Source organism: Myxine glutinosa, chromosome 8 (assembly GCF_964187855.1).
Source record: "Myxine glutinosa chromosome 8, kmMyxGlut1.1, whole genome shotgun sequence".
NCBI classification, from domain to species: Eukaryota; Metazoa; Chordata; class Myxini; order Myxiniformes; family Myxinidae; genus Myxine; species Myxine glutinosa.
This window is the reverse complement of record NC_136268.1, coordinates 148,496,849-148,513,741: the sequence shown is the minus strand read 5'-3', so window position 1 is coordinate 148,513,741 and position 16,893 is coordinate 148,496,849. Positions and strand designations below refer to the sequence as shown.

Here is a 16,893-nt window from a genome sequence, read left to right as displayed (position 1 = left end):
AGCGTGCCCATTTTCGAAAGGAACCTTCCTCTACCCAACCCCAACACACACTGCAAAAATGGATTAAATTGGACAAGCTGTTCTGCTTGAAATTGACGAAAACCAATTTCAAGATGGCTGCCGTGGCGGCCATATTGAAAATCGCAGCGCGCCCATGAACCTTCCTCTACTCAACCCCAACACACTGCAAAAATGGATTTAATCGGACAAGCCGTTCTGCTCAAAATTGACGGAAACCAATTTCAAGATGGCTACCATATTGAAAATCGCAGCGTGCCCATTTTCGAAAAGAACCTTCCTCTACCCAACCCCAACACACACTGCAAAAATGAATTTAATCGGACAAGCCATTCTGCTCGAAATTGAAGGAAACCAATTTCAAGATGGCTCCCGTGGCGTCCATATTGAAAATCGCAGCGTGCCCATTTTCGAAAAGAACCTTCCTCTACTCAACCCCAACACACTGCAAAAATGGATTTAATCGGACAAGCCGTTCTTCTTGAAATTGACGGAAACCAAAAGTTGACGGACACCCGGACGACGCTACCCCTTAGCCCAATTTGGGCTGAGGGGTTAAAAGTGAAACATTTATACACTCGCAACCTCATACCACCTACATCACTCGTTCCTCTCCTCAACCTCTTCTTTCTCCTCTCCATATTGCATTATCGTTGTGGAGTATCTCCACCCCGCCCTGCCCCACTCCCCTTACTCCAACAGCAAACGACTCTTTTGTTCGGATAAAGTGTAAACGCAGTGTTCCACAACAATATCGTGAACCTATGCTGCATTGTCAAGGTGGCGGACCGAAGATCTTATGGTCTTGAGTTTGAGCCCCTGTCGTGCCGTTGAAAAAACACCAGGTGGGTTGACTCAGCCTGTCATCCTTCTGAAGTCGGCAAAATGAGTATCCTGTGTCGGAGTGGTGACCCGTCCAGGATTGTACTCCTCAGCAGCTCCGATGTGCCTCATGGAATGAAAGGAATGGTTATTGTTTTATTATATGCTGCATTGTCATGTTACATCCACTAGTGACCTGGTCAAAACCCCAGCTTAAACCAAATCATTGGATCCGGTACACCTCGGGATGCTGTTCAAGGGTCAGGTTCAACAGACGAAGCGAAAACTGAACTTGCTCTGAAGGAGGAATGGTACAAAATTGTGCTGATATCTGCCAACTTTTGATAGAAAGTTTTAGTGACAGACGCATACTTACTCATCTGAAAAAAAAAACACAGAAAAAAGATAAACGGGCCGACTTCCTTATTGTCCCAATACTTTATAGTGTATGTTACTCAAGCAAAACAGTACTGGTAGGAGAAAGGACATCCATTTATCAAAGCCATCCAACCGAGTCGATTTCCATCTTGCTTGTTGAATTTATTTTACATGTACAATATTGGATTACACGTTATTGTTGTAGGACAAGCTCCAAATACTCAGTTTTTGTTCCATAACTGCTAGAAATGAAATGAACCGCTGATGTGGAATAATGAATCTAGTTGTGCTTAATCACTCATGGGTGCAGTACAAAACGGCATTGGGGGAAATGGTGAAAAAGGAAAGTTGTGAATAATCTTTAAGGCAAACGATCAACACGTTGTTCAGACCTCGTCCTGTGCCTCAAGGTTTGGTAACCCTCTTTCACAATGGCACTCACAAACAACAATGCACCAGCAATGCACAAGACAAATCCAGCAGCCCTGTATCGATGGCCATAACCTGTCAAAGGGAGCAGCCAGGCAGGTCGCAGCAGACCGGTGTAGCCGAGATCGAGCAGTGCCACGCCGAATGGGGAGAGAGCATGCAGGCAGGCCAGGAGGGAGAGCTGCAAGAGCATATTGAGGATGATAATGGCCATCAGTAGACCGAGGAAGACCAGACTGTCCCAGCTTCCTTTGCTCACAAACATGTAGAATTCCTTAGGGAATATCACAGGACATTCAACCACAGAACACAATCCCCAAACACAAAGAATTGCAAAAAGACCACGCAATGGTGAATCTAAACACTCTGGCTATCGTCTCTTGCAAAAATTGACACAGTATACATATACCAATAATGCATCTATTTCTGGCACATACAAAAATATCAGGATATTTGCACAATACACCTCCTTTCTCCTTTTCTTCTGCACTCATAACTTTTCTCTCTTTCACCCTAACTTCCATTTTCCTCATTTTCTCAACTTATCCCTCCTCCTTCCACATGGGTCAGTATGTAATAAATAAGTGGCCGACAGATACACTCACATCCAAGCTGTCTAGCCTGGGCACAGGCAGGGTGATTCATCAGTGTCTGCCATCCCCTGGATGGATGTTAACTGGGAATCCCATCCACCAAAATTTGTTGGTGGATGTTAAAGATCCCATGGTGTCCTTTGCGAGCGAAGAGCAAGTGGGCAAGCTATCGCCGGCACCATGGCCAACTTCCTGCCCTAACTATAACTGGGAGGGAGATGGCAAACTACCCAGCATGACCCACGTGGCCAAGAAACTCCTTCGCAGAACCAACGCTCTGCGCTCAACCAAGAACACAAATTATTTTCACACCATGCCCGAGTTTAATCACCAATTAACGGTTGAGAACGAGCACTCCAGTGTCACCAACTGACTATTTACGTGCGATGCCACAGTGCCACTGACCTCTCCATGAAACAACAGAATGGCAAGAACGAAAGGCAGGCTTCCCAGGGAAGACAGGAACAGAAGTGAAGGCACCGTCATATGCACCGTCTCTTGGTCAGCTTGTTTACACATGCCAAACATGGGTTCCAGCAGGGATAAGTAGAGTACACGTCCAATCAATGAAACACCATCAACCAAAGCCTGTGGAGAGATAATCCCCTGCCAAAAATGTTGTCCTGTGAAAACAAAATTCCAACATTATTCAGCCTTTAACCAATTGCTCATGGAACCAATTCAGAATCCTGAGAGTGAAATACAGGGAGGCCGCTAATACGTCGGAGGTGAGTGCAAGATAAATGACTTAACTGGATGCAAATACAATACTTACTTGCTGTAAATTCACCAGCTGAGACAAGAACGACACTTGCTATGCAGACAGCAGAGGTGTGGGATGATGTGGACAGGATTAGTGGCAAAACGAAGGCAACAAGTGGTGCAATGCATTGAACTAGCGGGTGGCAAGCCTGCCTGTATGGAGTGACGGACCACAACCAGGTTTGGTACTGGCAAACAAATGCAGCACCGGGTAGGATGAAAGGTGAGAGCGAATGCCAAGAAGTTGTCGTGGGGGCAACGAGACCCAGCTTTTGGAGAATCCCCAAGAAAATAAGAGTTGTAGAAATCTGTTGGGGGTACGTGGATGGATAGGGAAACAAACCTAATTCCTCGATGGAAAAAATTCTGAACTTCCATTTGAAAAAAGGCTAAATCAAGAGTCATCGTCGTGATTCGACCCATGTTAATCCGAGACACCAATGCAGCAATTCAAAAAAAGGGCATGAGAAGAAGAAAAAGAAGAAGAAGTCTAGTTTACACAAATTCCAGAAAATGCAAACCTTGACATCTGATATGACATTTCCAGTGCCTCAAATAAACCCGGTTTGAATTAGCTTGCAGACAAAGACACTCATTGTCCGACGGGTTTTTTACACAAGATGTACACTTCTATTTTGAGCCGTATAGTCCGGGTTCGACTTTGACCCAACTATAAACTGTCGATAGGTGCTTTGTGGGCAGGCGTCGGTTGCATCATAAAACACGCTCCTTCCGAAGGATATAAAGCTGGGGATCCCATTTGCTAACATTAGTTGGTAGACATTAAAAATAGCATGGTGTCCTTTGCGAACAGTAGGTGCGTTTTTACCACCACTCTAGCTAAATTTCAAATGGCAGTCGCCATTATTCAAACAAAAAGACATATCGAGCCAGTTTGTAAAAGGTGGGTCAAAACTTTTCTCCAGCCGACCCCATTAGAAGGTAGGAGTGAGTAGTTAGGATCGCTAAATAGGTAGTAGTAGCCTCAGACCTTGCATATCATGTATGGACAATGGTTTACAAATTAAATGTGTCCATTTGGAGAAACTAGTGCACTCCCCAAGGCAGCGGCAGGAAGTCTTGTTATTGTCCTCTCTGTGGTATATAGATTACAGTAGATCTAACCTCTGGGCTGTTATGCTGTGGGGACGCGACAAGTTTATGCCTCAAGAATACCAGGTTTCCACCCTTTAAGTTAATCGTTAAACAGCAGTAGCAACAGTTTAAAAAGGCAATCATACGTGTTTGTGGTTTATAATACATTTTTTACTTCCAGTGGGGGTTTCCTGACAAAACGCCGAAGCTATTTATACACGTTAACACGGCATTTGGCCAAGGAAGAAAAACCCATTTTGGAGAGGGGCAAATTGATTTGCTACTACCTCCATCATGTGACCCTTACTCCTTCTATCAAGTTTGTTTGACATTGGAAAAGTAATGAGCGACCGAATGTATTGTGGTCAGACAAACAGACATCAAATTGTGTATTTTAGTATGATGACAGATGCATGCATTTCTGAACTTTGGTAAACAAAATGTCCTCATAAAATTGCAATATAATAATGTGGGATTAAAAAAAATACATGCAGAAGTAATTAATACAGAAAATGTTTTATGAAAACCTTTCATCTTTTATGGTAGATTTGACATTACAGTGGCTATAGAGAAAGTCTATAACCCTTGCAAATTTTTCACCTTTTGTTACCTTATAACCTGGAATTAAATTGCATTAAATCAGACTTTTTCCACCTTTATTTACACATCGTAACCCACAACTTCCAAGTGAAAAACAAATTCTACAAATTTCAGAAAATTAATTTAAAATACAAAACTAGATTATCTTGGTTGAATAAGTGCTGACCTCTGCAAGAAAGCGGAAATTGGGACGGAAGTTCACCTTTCAGAATGATAACGACCCGAAGCACAAAGCCAAAGATACACCGGAGTGGCTAAGGAACAAAAACATAAACGTCCTTGAGTGGCCCAGTCAGAGCCCTGACCTAAATCCAATCTAAAATCTGTGGCCTGACTTGAAGATTTCTGTCCATCAACGCTCCCCACGCAACTTGACTGAGCTTGAACAGTTTTGTACAGAAGAATGGGAAAATATTGCCCAATCAAGGTATGCAAAGTTGGTGGAGACCCATACCAACAGACCCACAGCTGTAATTGCTGCCAAAGGTGCTTCCACCAGGTATCAAGTCATGGTGGTGGACACTTATATAAATATGAATGAATGAAAAATGAATGATCGTTTTAAGGCCATTTTTCCCCGTTAGAGCGGGGGTTAGCCTTGCGGGCCCCATGACAATCATGGTTCCCTTTTTGAGGCAATGTTTTTTTTATGGCCGGATGCCCTTCCCGACGCCAACCCTTGGTCACGCTCTTACGATGCGCAGGGAGTGGTGGACACTTATCCACCAAGATATTCTAGTTTTGTATTTTTAATTAATTTTCTGAAATCTGTAGAACTTGTTTTACACTTGGAGGTTGTGGTGGTAAATAAAGTGTGTAAATAATTTTATTTGCATGGAACATGTAATGCAATTTAATTTCAGGCTAGAAGACAACAAAAGGTGAAAATTTTGAAAGGAGATGTGGCAATTAAAGGTTTAAACGATGTGAAAATTCAATACAATCATGAGAATCCAGTGGCCCATTCAATGCACTTTTGCCATGCTACTCACTTAACTCCCTCGTGCATTCCCAGAATTTTATGGGAATGTTTGTAGGCCAATGAAGACTCCATTAAAATGAGAGTTTAAACAAGAATTTGGATCATGAAATTAGCACACCTTGGCACGGCGTTTCTGAATACACTTCTTGGAGGAAGCACGAGCACAGCTATGCTATGTGCAATCGCTTGTGGATGTTAAATAACTTACGATGCATTTGGAAGAGAAGCTTTGTGTACGACTATCCTGGTCTATTTTCCATAATGTGATCCTGTGCAAAATTACAGTTTATTTTGAGAATTTGTTTTGCCTTTTTTACCTCCACCACTGATGGTGGGCAGGTTATGCTTTCATGCTTGTCCCTCTGTCCCGTCCATTAGCAGGATATCTCAAAGTCTCAAAGTTTGGATGGAATTTGGTCGAGAGGTTGGGTGTGTGACAAACACTAACTGATTCGATTTTGGTGAAGATCCGGATCCAATAATTTTTAAGTGATTCTTCATTGAGAATTTGGGCCAAAAACGACAGTACAGTATAGCATGATGTTTCAAAAAGTTGTGGACGAGTTATGACAAAACTAGGTGGATGAGCTGGTTTGGTGACAAGAACAAGTCGATTCGATTTTGGTGAAGATCCAATTCTGGATCCTGATACAACAATTGTTTTTAATTTCTCACAGTGATTCTTCACCATCGAGTGATAGGGCCAAAAACGATATGTAACACAATATCTCAAGAAGTTGTGGACGAGTTATGACCAAACTTGGTGGATGAGTTGGGTAAGTGACAAGAACAAGCGGATTAGATTTTGCTTCAGGTTCAGATGATCCAGATCTGACCTATCAGTGGGATACAAAATGTAAACTGTTCAGCCTGGTGGAGGCATGTGCTCTCTAGTGCGCCGTTCTGGTTTATAAATCTTGTCGTCCAAACTTTATAAATGGTCTCGCATTGTAATGATACAGTAATGTACGTATGTTGTAGACGATATAACATACGGTCAAATGTGTCTAGCGGCTCTGCCCCAATCAGGCTGATTGACAGTCGTTGTCCCGCCCACCCCTCTTGGCACTTCATTACCCAATTCGTAAATACGCAGGTACACCTAGTTTTCGTGGAATCTTTCGTTGTCCCGCCCACCCCTCTTGGCACTTCATTACCCAATTCGTAAATACGCAGGTACACCTAGTTTCGTGGAATCTTTTCAAATTGTGAAAAAATTGTTGTGATATGCACCACACACACATACACTCCAAAATGCACTAGATTCGTGATTGAACAAAGTACTGAGTTTAACCCAATTTTGAGTTACTATCTGAAAAGAGGAATTGCAAACGGGTGTTGCGGATTCGTCACTTCCGCTGGGGTGGTTTTCGCCCACTGGACATGTTTCTGATATTATGTATTATTATTATTTTCACAAAGGTTTATTATTCACGAACGGTTATCAAAAGTTAAAAAGGATAACTGTAAGTGAAACAGGAAACCGAACCGGAAGACAAGGAGGTGAGGGAGAAGCGGCGCGAGCAAAGTCAGAGAAGACGCATGACGTCAGCGCTCCGTAATGAGCAAGGTCTACCGACAGTCGCGAGGGAATTTTGAGTTCCTTGAAATACATCCGGCGATAGGAAGTATCGCTGGAGGGGGAGAAATCTGCGTAGTCAGATTTGGGCACTGTGATTCCGACGAATCCCCACCTCGTCGCATCGGCTCAAGCAGGAACCGTCGGCCATTTTGAACCCCGCGCTTCGGATACCAACGAAGGTTTTGCCTCGCGTCATCTTCACACCAACATCCTACCGTCTGTCGGGGATGTGTGTGTGCGACCGCATAGTCTCCAATTACGTTGGGGGTTGCTGAGTGAACGGTGAAGGTGCGCCTCTGGAGGGCGCCCTTGTACAGTTTGGTGGGGCGATCTCCAAGGCCAACTGTACGCGCTTCGGATATCGACTGGAGAGCGAGATTCGGGCTTCGACCGGATTTCATTCTATCGACCGCTGGAGTGAATCACATTCGCCTTGGGAAAAGTTATAGAGACATTGAGGAGTGTCCTTTCACTCGCTGGCAGCGCAGTGGGTTACCTGACTTTATATAAGATATATATAGAGTGCACTCTTAATGGCCATCTGTTATACTGTTATTCCTGTGTGTGATATCTAATACAATTTTGTTCATTTGTAATCATTGGTGTGGTTTCACTATTGATTTTCAACACAGGGTAACATATTCTTTCTGCCGGGGCTCCTCTCGGGGTTCGGAGGTTACCGAGACCAGGAGATTGTAGACTCCGTAACACGGGCTATTTTTGTTATGTCGATTTTGTAGTTCAGCGATGTCCAAACGTTTAACCCTTTTTGTGCTGCTGTTGCAGATTTGTGACTAGATAAAAATTATTCTTTTTTTAAACAAAAAAAAAAAAAAAAAAAAGTAGTTTTAAATGAGTATTTTGAAAAACAGATGTAGCACACAAAGGGTTAATGAGTGTTATTTGATGTTAAATCTTCCAAACATGACTGACTGGTAAATACTATCATAGGTTTACAAGTTTGTATCTTGGTAGACTCTCTTTTTTGAGGAATTGTGTGTCATCCCCACATGGGAAGTCTTCTGACTTCCTGATATCAAACTTCAAATTGAATTGATGATATATCAGATTTAAAATTGGTGACTATTTATGAGATATCAAATTCATGAAATGATTAAATATATAACAATCTTCTCATTAAATGCAGCTATTATTAATTTATCATTCAGTGTCAGGGAGAGTTCTTTAGTGTTTGGAAAGAAGAAACCTGAGAACACACAAAGGGAAATGAAAACAACAGCAGGAATGCATAGTTATCTTTAGCAAAGCAACTACCCGTGCAAGTTATAGCGCAGTGCACTGCACATGCCAGTTATTGTGCAGTGCACGTGCAAGTTATAGTGCAATGCAAGTGCAAGTTATAGTGCAGTGCAAGTGCAAGTTATAGTGCAGTGCAAGTGCAAGTTATAGTGCAGTGCACTGCACGTGCAAGTTATAGTGCAGTGCACTGCACGTGCAAGTTATAGTGCAGTGCACTGCACGTGCAAGTTATAGTGCAGTGCACTGCACGTGCAAGTTATAGTGCACTGCACGTGCAAGTTATAGTGCAGTGCACTGCACATGCAAGTTATAGTGCAGTGCACTGCACGTGCAAGTTATTGTACACGAGAGGAGTGCAGGTATCGCTCAAGATACGAGTACGGTACGACTCGTGAAAAAGCAGTTTCATATTGACATTCCACTCTTTATTTTCCCCTTTGGGTTCTTAGCGGTCACTGGCACCACGTGACCAATCGGAATATAAACATTACCTGTCCGCAACCGCACTCTGTCCACGTGATCAATCGGTATATGAACATTACCTATCCGCAACCGTACTCGGTCCACGTGACTGTCCCAGTTTATTACACGTCTCGCCAACAAATTCTTACCTGGAGTGCAAAGACCGCGGTGGGAACAACGGTATCGAACAAGTTGAAGAACAAGTGAGAGGTGTCTTCGTGTCCGAAGCAGAGGACAAGGTAGCAGACGGCCGAGCACAGAGTGTATATCAACCTGGATAGTAGCACACTCTTACCTGCCGTCTGCTTAACGTTCATAATTCCGCTCATGCGGATTGTCTCTCATTGATCCCCGTAACTGTTCCACCTGTGCATCCGATTGAAACCGCTCCCTTGTTTCAGTGACATGAGCAGGCACAACACGCGCACGATTGATGTGATTGGTGGATGAGCGGGAGGCTCCGGTCAAGGGGCGGGGCCAACATTACGATGCTATGGTTCTTGAGAATGAGAGAATGAGACACATATATATCTATCTATAACTCAAGCTGCTTTTATTATTTACAGTCAGGGTTATCCAGCGTTGCTCGGGTGTCCGGTGTGGGGGAAGCGGCAGAATAACCGACGGGGTGGGGATAGGCGGGAGGGGGCAGGAGAACCGACGGGGTGGGGATAGGCGGGAGGGGGTGGGGATAGGCGGGAAGGGGCAGGAGAACCGACGGGGTGGGGATAGGCGGGAGGGGGCAGGAGAACCGACGGGGTGGGGATAGGCGGGAGGGGGCAGGAGAACCGACGGGGTGGGGACAGGCGGGAGGGGGCAGGAGAACCGATGGGGTGGGGACAGGTGGGAGGGGGCAGGAGAACCGACGGGGTGGGGATAGGCGGGAGGGGGCAGGAGTACCGACGGGGTGGGGATAGGCGGGAGGGGGCAGGAAAACCGACGGGGTGGGGATAGGCGGGAGGGGGCAGGAAAACCGACGGGGTGGGGATAGGCGGGAGGGGGCAGGAGAACCGACGGGGTGGGGATAGGCGGGAGGGGGCAGGAAAACCGACGGGGTGGGGATAGGCGGGAGGGGGCAGGAAAACCGACGGGGTGGGGATAGGCGGGAGGGGGCAGGAGAACCGACGGGGTGGGGATAGGCGGGAGGGGGCAGGAGAACCGACGGGGTGGGGACAGGCGGGAGGGGGCAGGAGAACCGACGGGGTGGGGACAGGTGGGAGGGGGCAGGAGAACCGACGGGGTGGGGATAGGCGGGAGGGGGCAGGAGAACCGACGGGGTGGGGATAGGCGGGAGGGGGCAGGAAAACCGACGGGGTGGGGATAGGCGGGAGGGGGCAGGAAAACCGACGGGGTGGGGATAGGCGGGAGGGGGCAGGAGAACCGACGTGGTGGGGATAGGCGGGAGGTGGCAGGAGAACCGACGGGGTGGGGACAGGCGGGAGGGGGCAGGAGAACCGACGGGGTGGGGATAGGCGGGAGGGGGCAGGAGAACCGACGGGGTGTGGATAGGCGGGAGGGGGCAGGAAAACCGACGGGGTGGGGATAGGCGGGAGGGGGCAGGAGAACCGAAGGGGTGGGGATAGGCGGGAGGTGGCAGGAGAACCGACGGGGTGGGGACAGGCGGGAGGGGGCAGGAGAACCGACGGGGTGGGGATAGGCGGGGGGGGGGGCAGGAGAACCGACGGGGTGGGGATAGGCGGGAGGGGACAGGAGAACCGACGGGGTGGGGATAGGCGGGAGGGGGCAGGAGAACCGACGGGGTGGGGATAGGCGGGAGGGGGCAGGAGAACCGACGGGGTGGGGACAGGCGGGAGGGGGCAGGAGAACCGACGGGGTGGGGATAGGCGGGAGGTGGCAGGAGAACCGACGGGGTGGGGACAGGCGGGAGGGGGCAGGAGAATCTACGGGGTGGGGCAGGAGATTCGATGGTATGGGGACAGGTGAGAGGAGGCAGGAGAATCGATGGGGTGGGGGCAGGCGGGAGGGGGCAGCATAATCGACGGGGTGGGGATAGACAGGAGGGGGCAGGATAATCGACGGGGTGGGGGCAGGCGGGAGGGGGCAGGAGGTCAGGCGGGAAGGGGCAGGAGGACAGACAGGAGGGGGCAGGAGAACCGACTGCGTGGGGACAGGTGGCAGGGGGCAGGATAATCGATGGGGTGGGGACAGGAGAATCGATGGGGTGGGCGTAGGAGAACCAACAGGGTGGGGACAGGCGGGAGGGGGCAGGAGAACCGACGGGGTGGGAGCAGGAGGGAGGAGGCAGGAGAATCGACGGGGTGGGGGCAGGTGGGAGGGGGCAGGAGAATCGACGGGGTGGGGACAGGCAGGAGGGGGCAGGAGAACCAACAGGGTGGGGACAGGTGGTAGGGGGCAGGAGAGCCGACCGGTTGGGGACAGGCGGGAGGGGGCAGGAGAGCCGACCGGTTGGGGACAGGCGCGAGGAGGCAGGAGAATCGACGGGGTTGTGGCACGGGCAGGTGGGAGGGAGCAAGATAATCGACGGGGTGGGGGCAGGCGGGTGGGGGCAGGAGAACTGACTGGGTGGGGACAGGCGGGAGGGGCCAGGAGAATCGACGGGGTTGTGGCACGGGCAGGTGGGAGGGAGCAAGAGAATCGACGGGGTGGGGACAGGCGGGAGGGGGCAGGAGAGCCGACCGGTTGGGGACAGGCGCGAGGAGGCAGGAGAATCGACGGGGTTGTGGCACGGGCAGGTGGGAGGGAGCAAGAGAATCGACGGGGTGGGGACAGGCGGGAGGGGGCAGGAGAGCCGACCGGTTGGGGACAGGCGGGAGGGGGCAGGAGAATCGACGGGGTGGGGGCAGGCGGGTGGGGGCAGGAGAACTGACTGGGTGGGGACTGGCGGGAGGGGGCAGGAGAATCGACGGGGTTGTGGCACGGGCAGGTGGGAGGGAGCAAGAGAATCGACGGGGTGGGGACAGGCGGGAGGGGGCAGGAGAGCCGACCGGTTGGGGACAGGCGCGAGGAGGCAGGAGAATCGACGGGGTTGTGGCACGGGCAGGTGGGAGGGAGCAAGAGAATCGACGGAGTGGGGACAGGCGGGAGGGGGCAGGAGAACTGACGGGGTGGGAGCAGGGGTATGGGAGAAATTGAGATGGTGGCAGTAAAGCCAGTGGCAGGAGGATATGAGAACCGCAGGAAAGAGAGGGGGGAGGATAGGGGAAAAACTGAGAAGGGGCAAGAAAGCGGAAGCGAGGCGGGGGGGGGGGGCAGGTGGGTTTATTTTAAATGGCGAGTTGTGGTGATGCCTGTTGTTAAAGCTTGAGGTCTTTGGGGTCTTACAATACGTTTGGGTGTGGGGTGGGGTGGGTTGGGTTGGGTTGGTGTGCTGCTGTCTATGACCATGAGGGCGAGTTTCCTCGTGGATTGGATGATTTATTGGTAGGGGTTGGGTACGGGAGTGTAGCTACCCATGTTGAATTATTTTTAAATTTAATAAAGTTACATGATTATTGGATGGAAAATGTGGCCGGAGTTCCAAAAAGTTTGTTTTCTGTAGGCATGGGTTGCAGGGTGTTTCATGTATTCATGAATAAATGGCCTGGAGGCTCCAGGCTGGAGTCCTCGACCTCGCGAACATCATTGCTATGTTGATTGTTGACCCTTAATTGTATATTGAAGGAGCCGGGGCTCCCACGTCGATCGGAAGAATGGACGCGACAAAAAGCTAGAATTCATCTGAGTTGCTTTAATGAAATCAAACACTCAGGCACTCTGAAAAACCGTTTATCAGTCAGCAATATATATCTATTCCGCCAGGGGGTTTGCCCAGGCCCGGCGCCAGGGGGCGTGGCCCAGCGTCCTGGCTGCGGCCTGGCAAGTTGAGGGCGAGCCTGCCCGGGCATGCCCGGGCATGCCCGGGCGTCCCGACTGAGGCCTGGCAAGTTGAGCGCGGGCCTGGGCGTCCTGGACGAGCCCGGCATGGTGATCGCTCCGCGTCCTTGATAGGTGCAAGGCGATTGTGAAAACTCAGCGGCAGCCGCTACACACGTCCCCCCAGAATCGACTTGCACCGGCAGGGTCAATTTGAGGGGGGTCCTGATGACCCGGCCGAAGCGACCCCTGGCGGGTCATGGGAGGGGGTCCGGTGAGGTGGTGGGCGGTCGAGTGGGGGGCACCGTGGATGGGGGACGGCCTCGCCGCGGCGGAAGGGCCACCCGTGGTGGGTGGTCGACGTCCACGTGCGCCGGCTTGAGGCGGTCCACAGCAATCCGGTCCGACCTGCCGCCGATGTCGATGACGAACGACTTGTCGTCCCGTCGCAGCACCCGGAAGGGCCCGTCGTACGGCGGCTGGAGTGGCCACCGATGTGCGTCGTGACGCACAAAAACATACTCCGCTGTGCGGAGTGCTGGGGGGACGTAGGACTGGGGGTCACCGTGGTGGGATGTTGGCACGGGGGCAAACCGTCGGGCGGCCTCCTGGAGGTCCGAGCGCTGGTGAGCTGCGGACCAGGGACTGGTAGCGTCGGGCACAAATTCGCCCGGGATGCGTAGCACCTGGCCATAGACAAGCTCGGCGGTGGATGCCTGGAGGTCCTCCTTGGGGGCCGTGCGAAGGCCCAAAAGGACCCACGGCAGCCGGTCGGCCCACCCGACGTCTTGAAGGCCGGCCATGAGCGCGGCCTTCATGGAGCGGTGGAATCGCTCGCACAACCCGTTTGCTTGGGGGTGGTAGGCCGTAGTACGGTGGAGCTTGATCCCCAGGTTGCGGGCGACCGCGCCCCACAGCTCGGAGGTGAACTGTGGACCGCGGTCTGACGAGATGTCCGCCGGTGCGCCGAAGCGGGCGACCCAGGTGGCGATGAAAGCCTGTGCCACGTCGGCGGTGGTGGTGGAGACGAGGGGAACGGCCTCCGGCCACCTGGTGGTCCTGTCCACCATGGTGAGCAGGTGTGTGAACCCCCGTGACGGGGGGAGGGGGCCCACCAGATCCACGTTGACGTGGTCGAAACGTCGTTCGGGCACGGTGAAAGGTGCCAGCGGGGCCTGGGTGTGTCGGTGGACCTTGGCCCGTTGGCAGGCCGTGCAGGCGCTGGTCCAATCGCGGACGTCCCGACGAAGGCCGTGCCAGACGAAACGCGCCGACACCAGCTTCTGGGAAGCTTTCCGGCCCGGGTGGGAAAGGCCGTGGAGGGAGGCGAAGATGCGGCGTTGCCAGGCGACGGGCACGATGGGGCGAGGCTGGCCTTGGGAGACGTCGCAGAGCCGGACAGTGTCCGCGCAGGGGATGTCGGCCAGGCGGAGGCCCGTGTCCGCCGCCCGGAGGGCTTGCACCGTGGTGTCGGTGGTTTGGTCCGCCGCCATAAGTGCAAAATCCACGCCCAGGTGGACCGCGTTCGCGCTGGCCCGGGAAAGACAGTCGGCCACGGCGTTGTTTTTGCCGGCGACGTGCCGGATGTCCGTGGTAAACTCCGACACGGCGGAGAGGTGGCGCTGTTGGCGGGCCGACCATGGCTCCGTGACCTTGGCCATGGCGTAAACCAACGGCTTGTGGTCGACGAACGCCGTGAAAGGTCGGCCCTCCAGGAGGTGGCGGAAATGGCGGACGGCCAGGTGTAGACCGAGGAGCTCCCGGTCAAACGTGCTGTATTTGAGCTCGTTCGGCCGGAGCTGCCGGCTGAAAAAAGCGAGTGGCTGCCAAACCCCGTTCACCCATTGCTCATGTACGGCGCCCACCGCGTAGTCGGAGGCATCCGTGGTGAGGGCGATGGGAGCGTTGAGCACCGGGTGAGCGAGCAATGTTGCGTCGGCGAGGGCCCGCTTTGAGCCTTGGAAGGCCGCATCCATTGCTGCGGACCAGGCGATGTCGTGCTTGGCCGGCATGCCCCGGAGGGCTTCGTAGAGGGGCCGCATGAGCTGAGCAGCGCGGGGCACGAAGCGGTGATAAAAATTCACCATTCCCAGGAATTCCTGCAGGGCCTTTATGGTGCGGGGACGCGGGAACGTGGTGATGGCCTCGACCTTGGTTGGCAGCGGCACGGCCCCGTTCTTGGTGATGTGATGGCCCAAAAAATCAACGGCCGTCGTGCCGAAGTGGCATTTGGCCGGGTTGACGATGAGGCCGTGCTCGCTGAGGCGCTCGAACAGTGTCCGGAGGTGGAGGAGGTGCTCGGCCCGGGACGTGCTGGCGACGAGGATGTCGTCCAGGTAAACGAAAAGGAACGGCAGGTCACGCAGCACGCCGTCCATCATGCGCTGGAACGCCTGAGCCGCGTTCTTGAGACCAAATGGCATCCGCAAGAATTCGAATAAGCCGAACGGCGTGATGACTGCCGTTTTAGGGACGTCGGCCGCCCTGACAGGTACCTGGTGATATCCCCGTATGAGGTCAATTTTCGAAAAAATGACCCGTCCCGCCAGACGGGCGGAGAAGTCTTGGATATGCGGGATCGGGTACCTGTCGGGGGTGGTAGCATCATTGAGACGGCGGTAGTCGCCACACGGGCGCCATCCACCCCCCGGCTTTGGCACGATGTGCAGTGGCGAGGCCCACGCGCTATCGGAGCGCCGCACGATGCCGAGGTGCTCCAACACGTCGAATTCGGCCTTCGCTACGGCGAGCTTGGCTGGGTCGAGGCGGCGGGCCCTGGCGTACACCGGCGGGCCCGTGGTTGGTATGTGGTGCTCGATCCCATGCCGTACTGCGACGGCCGAAAACGTCGGCCGCGTGAGGGCCGGGAACTCCGTGAGCAGGCGAGCAAACTCGTTCGCCGCCGGGACGGCGCATGCCAGCTCGGTCGGCGCAGAGCTGCTCAATGTGCATACCAGGGAGCTGAAGGTTTCAGCGTTGATTAAACGACGCCGTTGGACGTCCACCAGCAGTCCGTGTGCGCAGAGGAAGTCGGCGCCTAGCAGAGCCACGGGCACGTTGGCGGTTACAAACGTCCAAGCAAAGTGTTGGCCGCCGAAGCAGAGGGTGACGTTGCACGGGCCGAAGGTGCGGATAGTCGATCCGTTGGCCGCAACTAAGGAGGGGCCGCAAACCGCGGATTGCCTGTCCTGGTCAGAGGCGGGTATGACGCTCAGTTGGGCGCCGGTGTCGCACAGGAAGCGCCGTCCGGACGCTTTATCCGTGATGAACAGTAAGTTGCCCGTGTGGCCGGCGCTCATGGCTGGTAATGAACGCCGGCCCGGCCGTTTCCCGGCCTGCCGAAGGTGCACGGGGGTCGGCATGTCCGGGCCTTCTGTCCGAACCTGGCATGATAGTAACACCACGCTTGGTCAGGTGGAGGCCTCGGTCGTCGTGCCGGAGGTGGTCGGCTCAGTAGAGCGGCCGCCAATGGCGTCGGCAGTTCGGCCGTCGACCGTGCCGGGTGCTCGGGCGCCCTGGGTGTTGCGTCGGACGGCGGTGGGTCCCATGTCGCCGCTACGATGCGCTGTCCTGCGGCGGAGATCTTGTCGGCTTCTCTGGCAAGGGCCCGGGGATCTGTGATCGTCGTGCTTGCCAGGGCGAGGCGTACCGGGTTAGGCAGCTGACGGAAGAACAGCTCCCGGAACAGGAATGCCGGAGAGTGCTCGCCGAGCAGTGAAAGCATGTAGTCCATGCGCTCGGAAGGGCGCGTGTCGCCGAGCTCAGGCAGATCGAGCAGGCGCCGTGCGCGTTCCGCCGATGGGAGGGCGAAAGCATCGAGGAGCAGCTTCTTAATCGCGCCGTATTTGTCAGCGGCTGGCGGGCTTTCGAGGAGGCTCAGGGCGCGGGCCGCGGTAACCGACCCGAGCGCAGCTACCACATGGTGGAAGCGGGTGTCGTCGGCCGTGATGCCTCGCAGGGCGAACAGGGACTCCGCCTGTGCGAACCAAACCGCCGCGTGAGCCTCCCAGAAGGTAGGCAGTTTAAGGGCGACTGCCGTGTCAATGTCGATAGGTCACCAATGAAGGAGCCGGGGC

At 53.1% G+C, this 16,893-nt stretch overlaps 1 protein-coding gene across 4 annotated transcripts; it reads right to left on the bottom strand.

Annotated features, from left to right (window-relative positions):
- Positions 1 to 1,359: 1,359 nt before the first annotated feature.
- LOC137433002 (uncharacterized) lies at positions 1,360 to 9,438 on the bottom strand. 4 transcript variants are annotated; one of them, XR_010985616.2, is made up of 4 exons: positions 9,279 to 9,415; positions 3,016 to 3,310; positions 2,646 to 2,863; positions 1,360 to 1,921 (listed from the first exon to the last, which is right to left on the bottom strand). XR_010985616.2 is itself a non-coding variant. In XM_068125370.2 (4 exons), the coding sequence occupies exons 1-4, from the start codon at positions 9,310 to 9,312 to the stop codon at positions 1,580 to 1,582; spliced, it is 942 nt and encodes a 313-aa protein (XP_067981471.2). In that variant the 5' UTR covers positions 9,313 to 9,438; the 3' UTR covers positions 1,360 to 1,579. The 4 variants fall into 4 exon arrangements, 2 of the variants coding, with proteins under 2 accessions (XP_067981471.2, XP_067981469.2); XR_010985615.2 differs by lacking the exon at positions 9,279 to 9,415 and adding an exon at positions 3,524 to 3,670; XM_068125370.2 differs by having other exon boundaries at positions 1,360 to 1,828; positions 9,133 to 9,438.
- Positions 9,439 to 16,893: the final 7,455 nt, after the last annotated feature.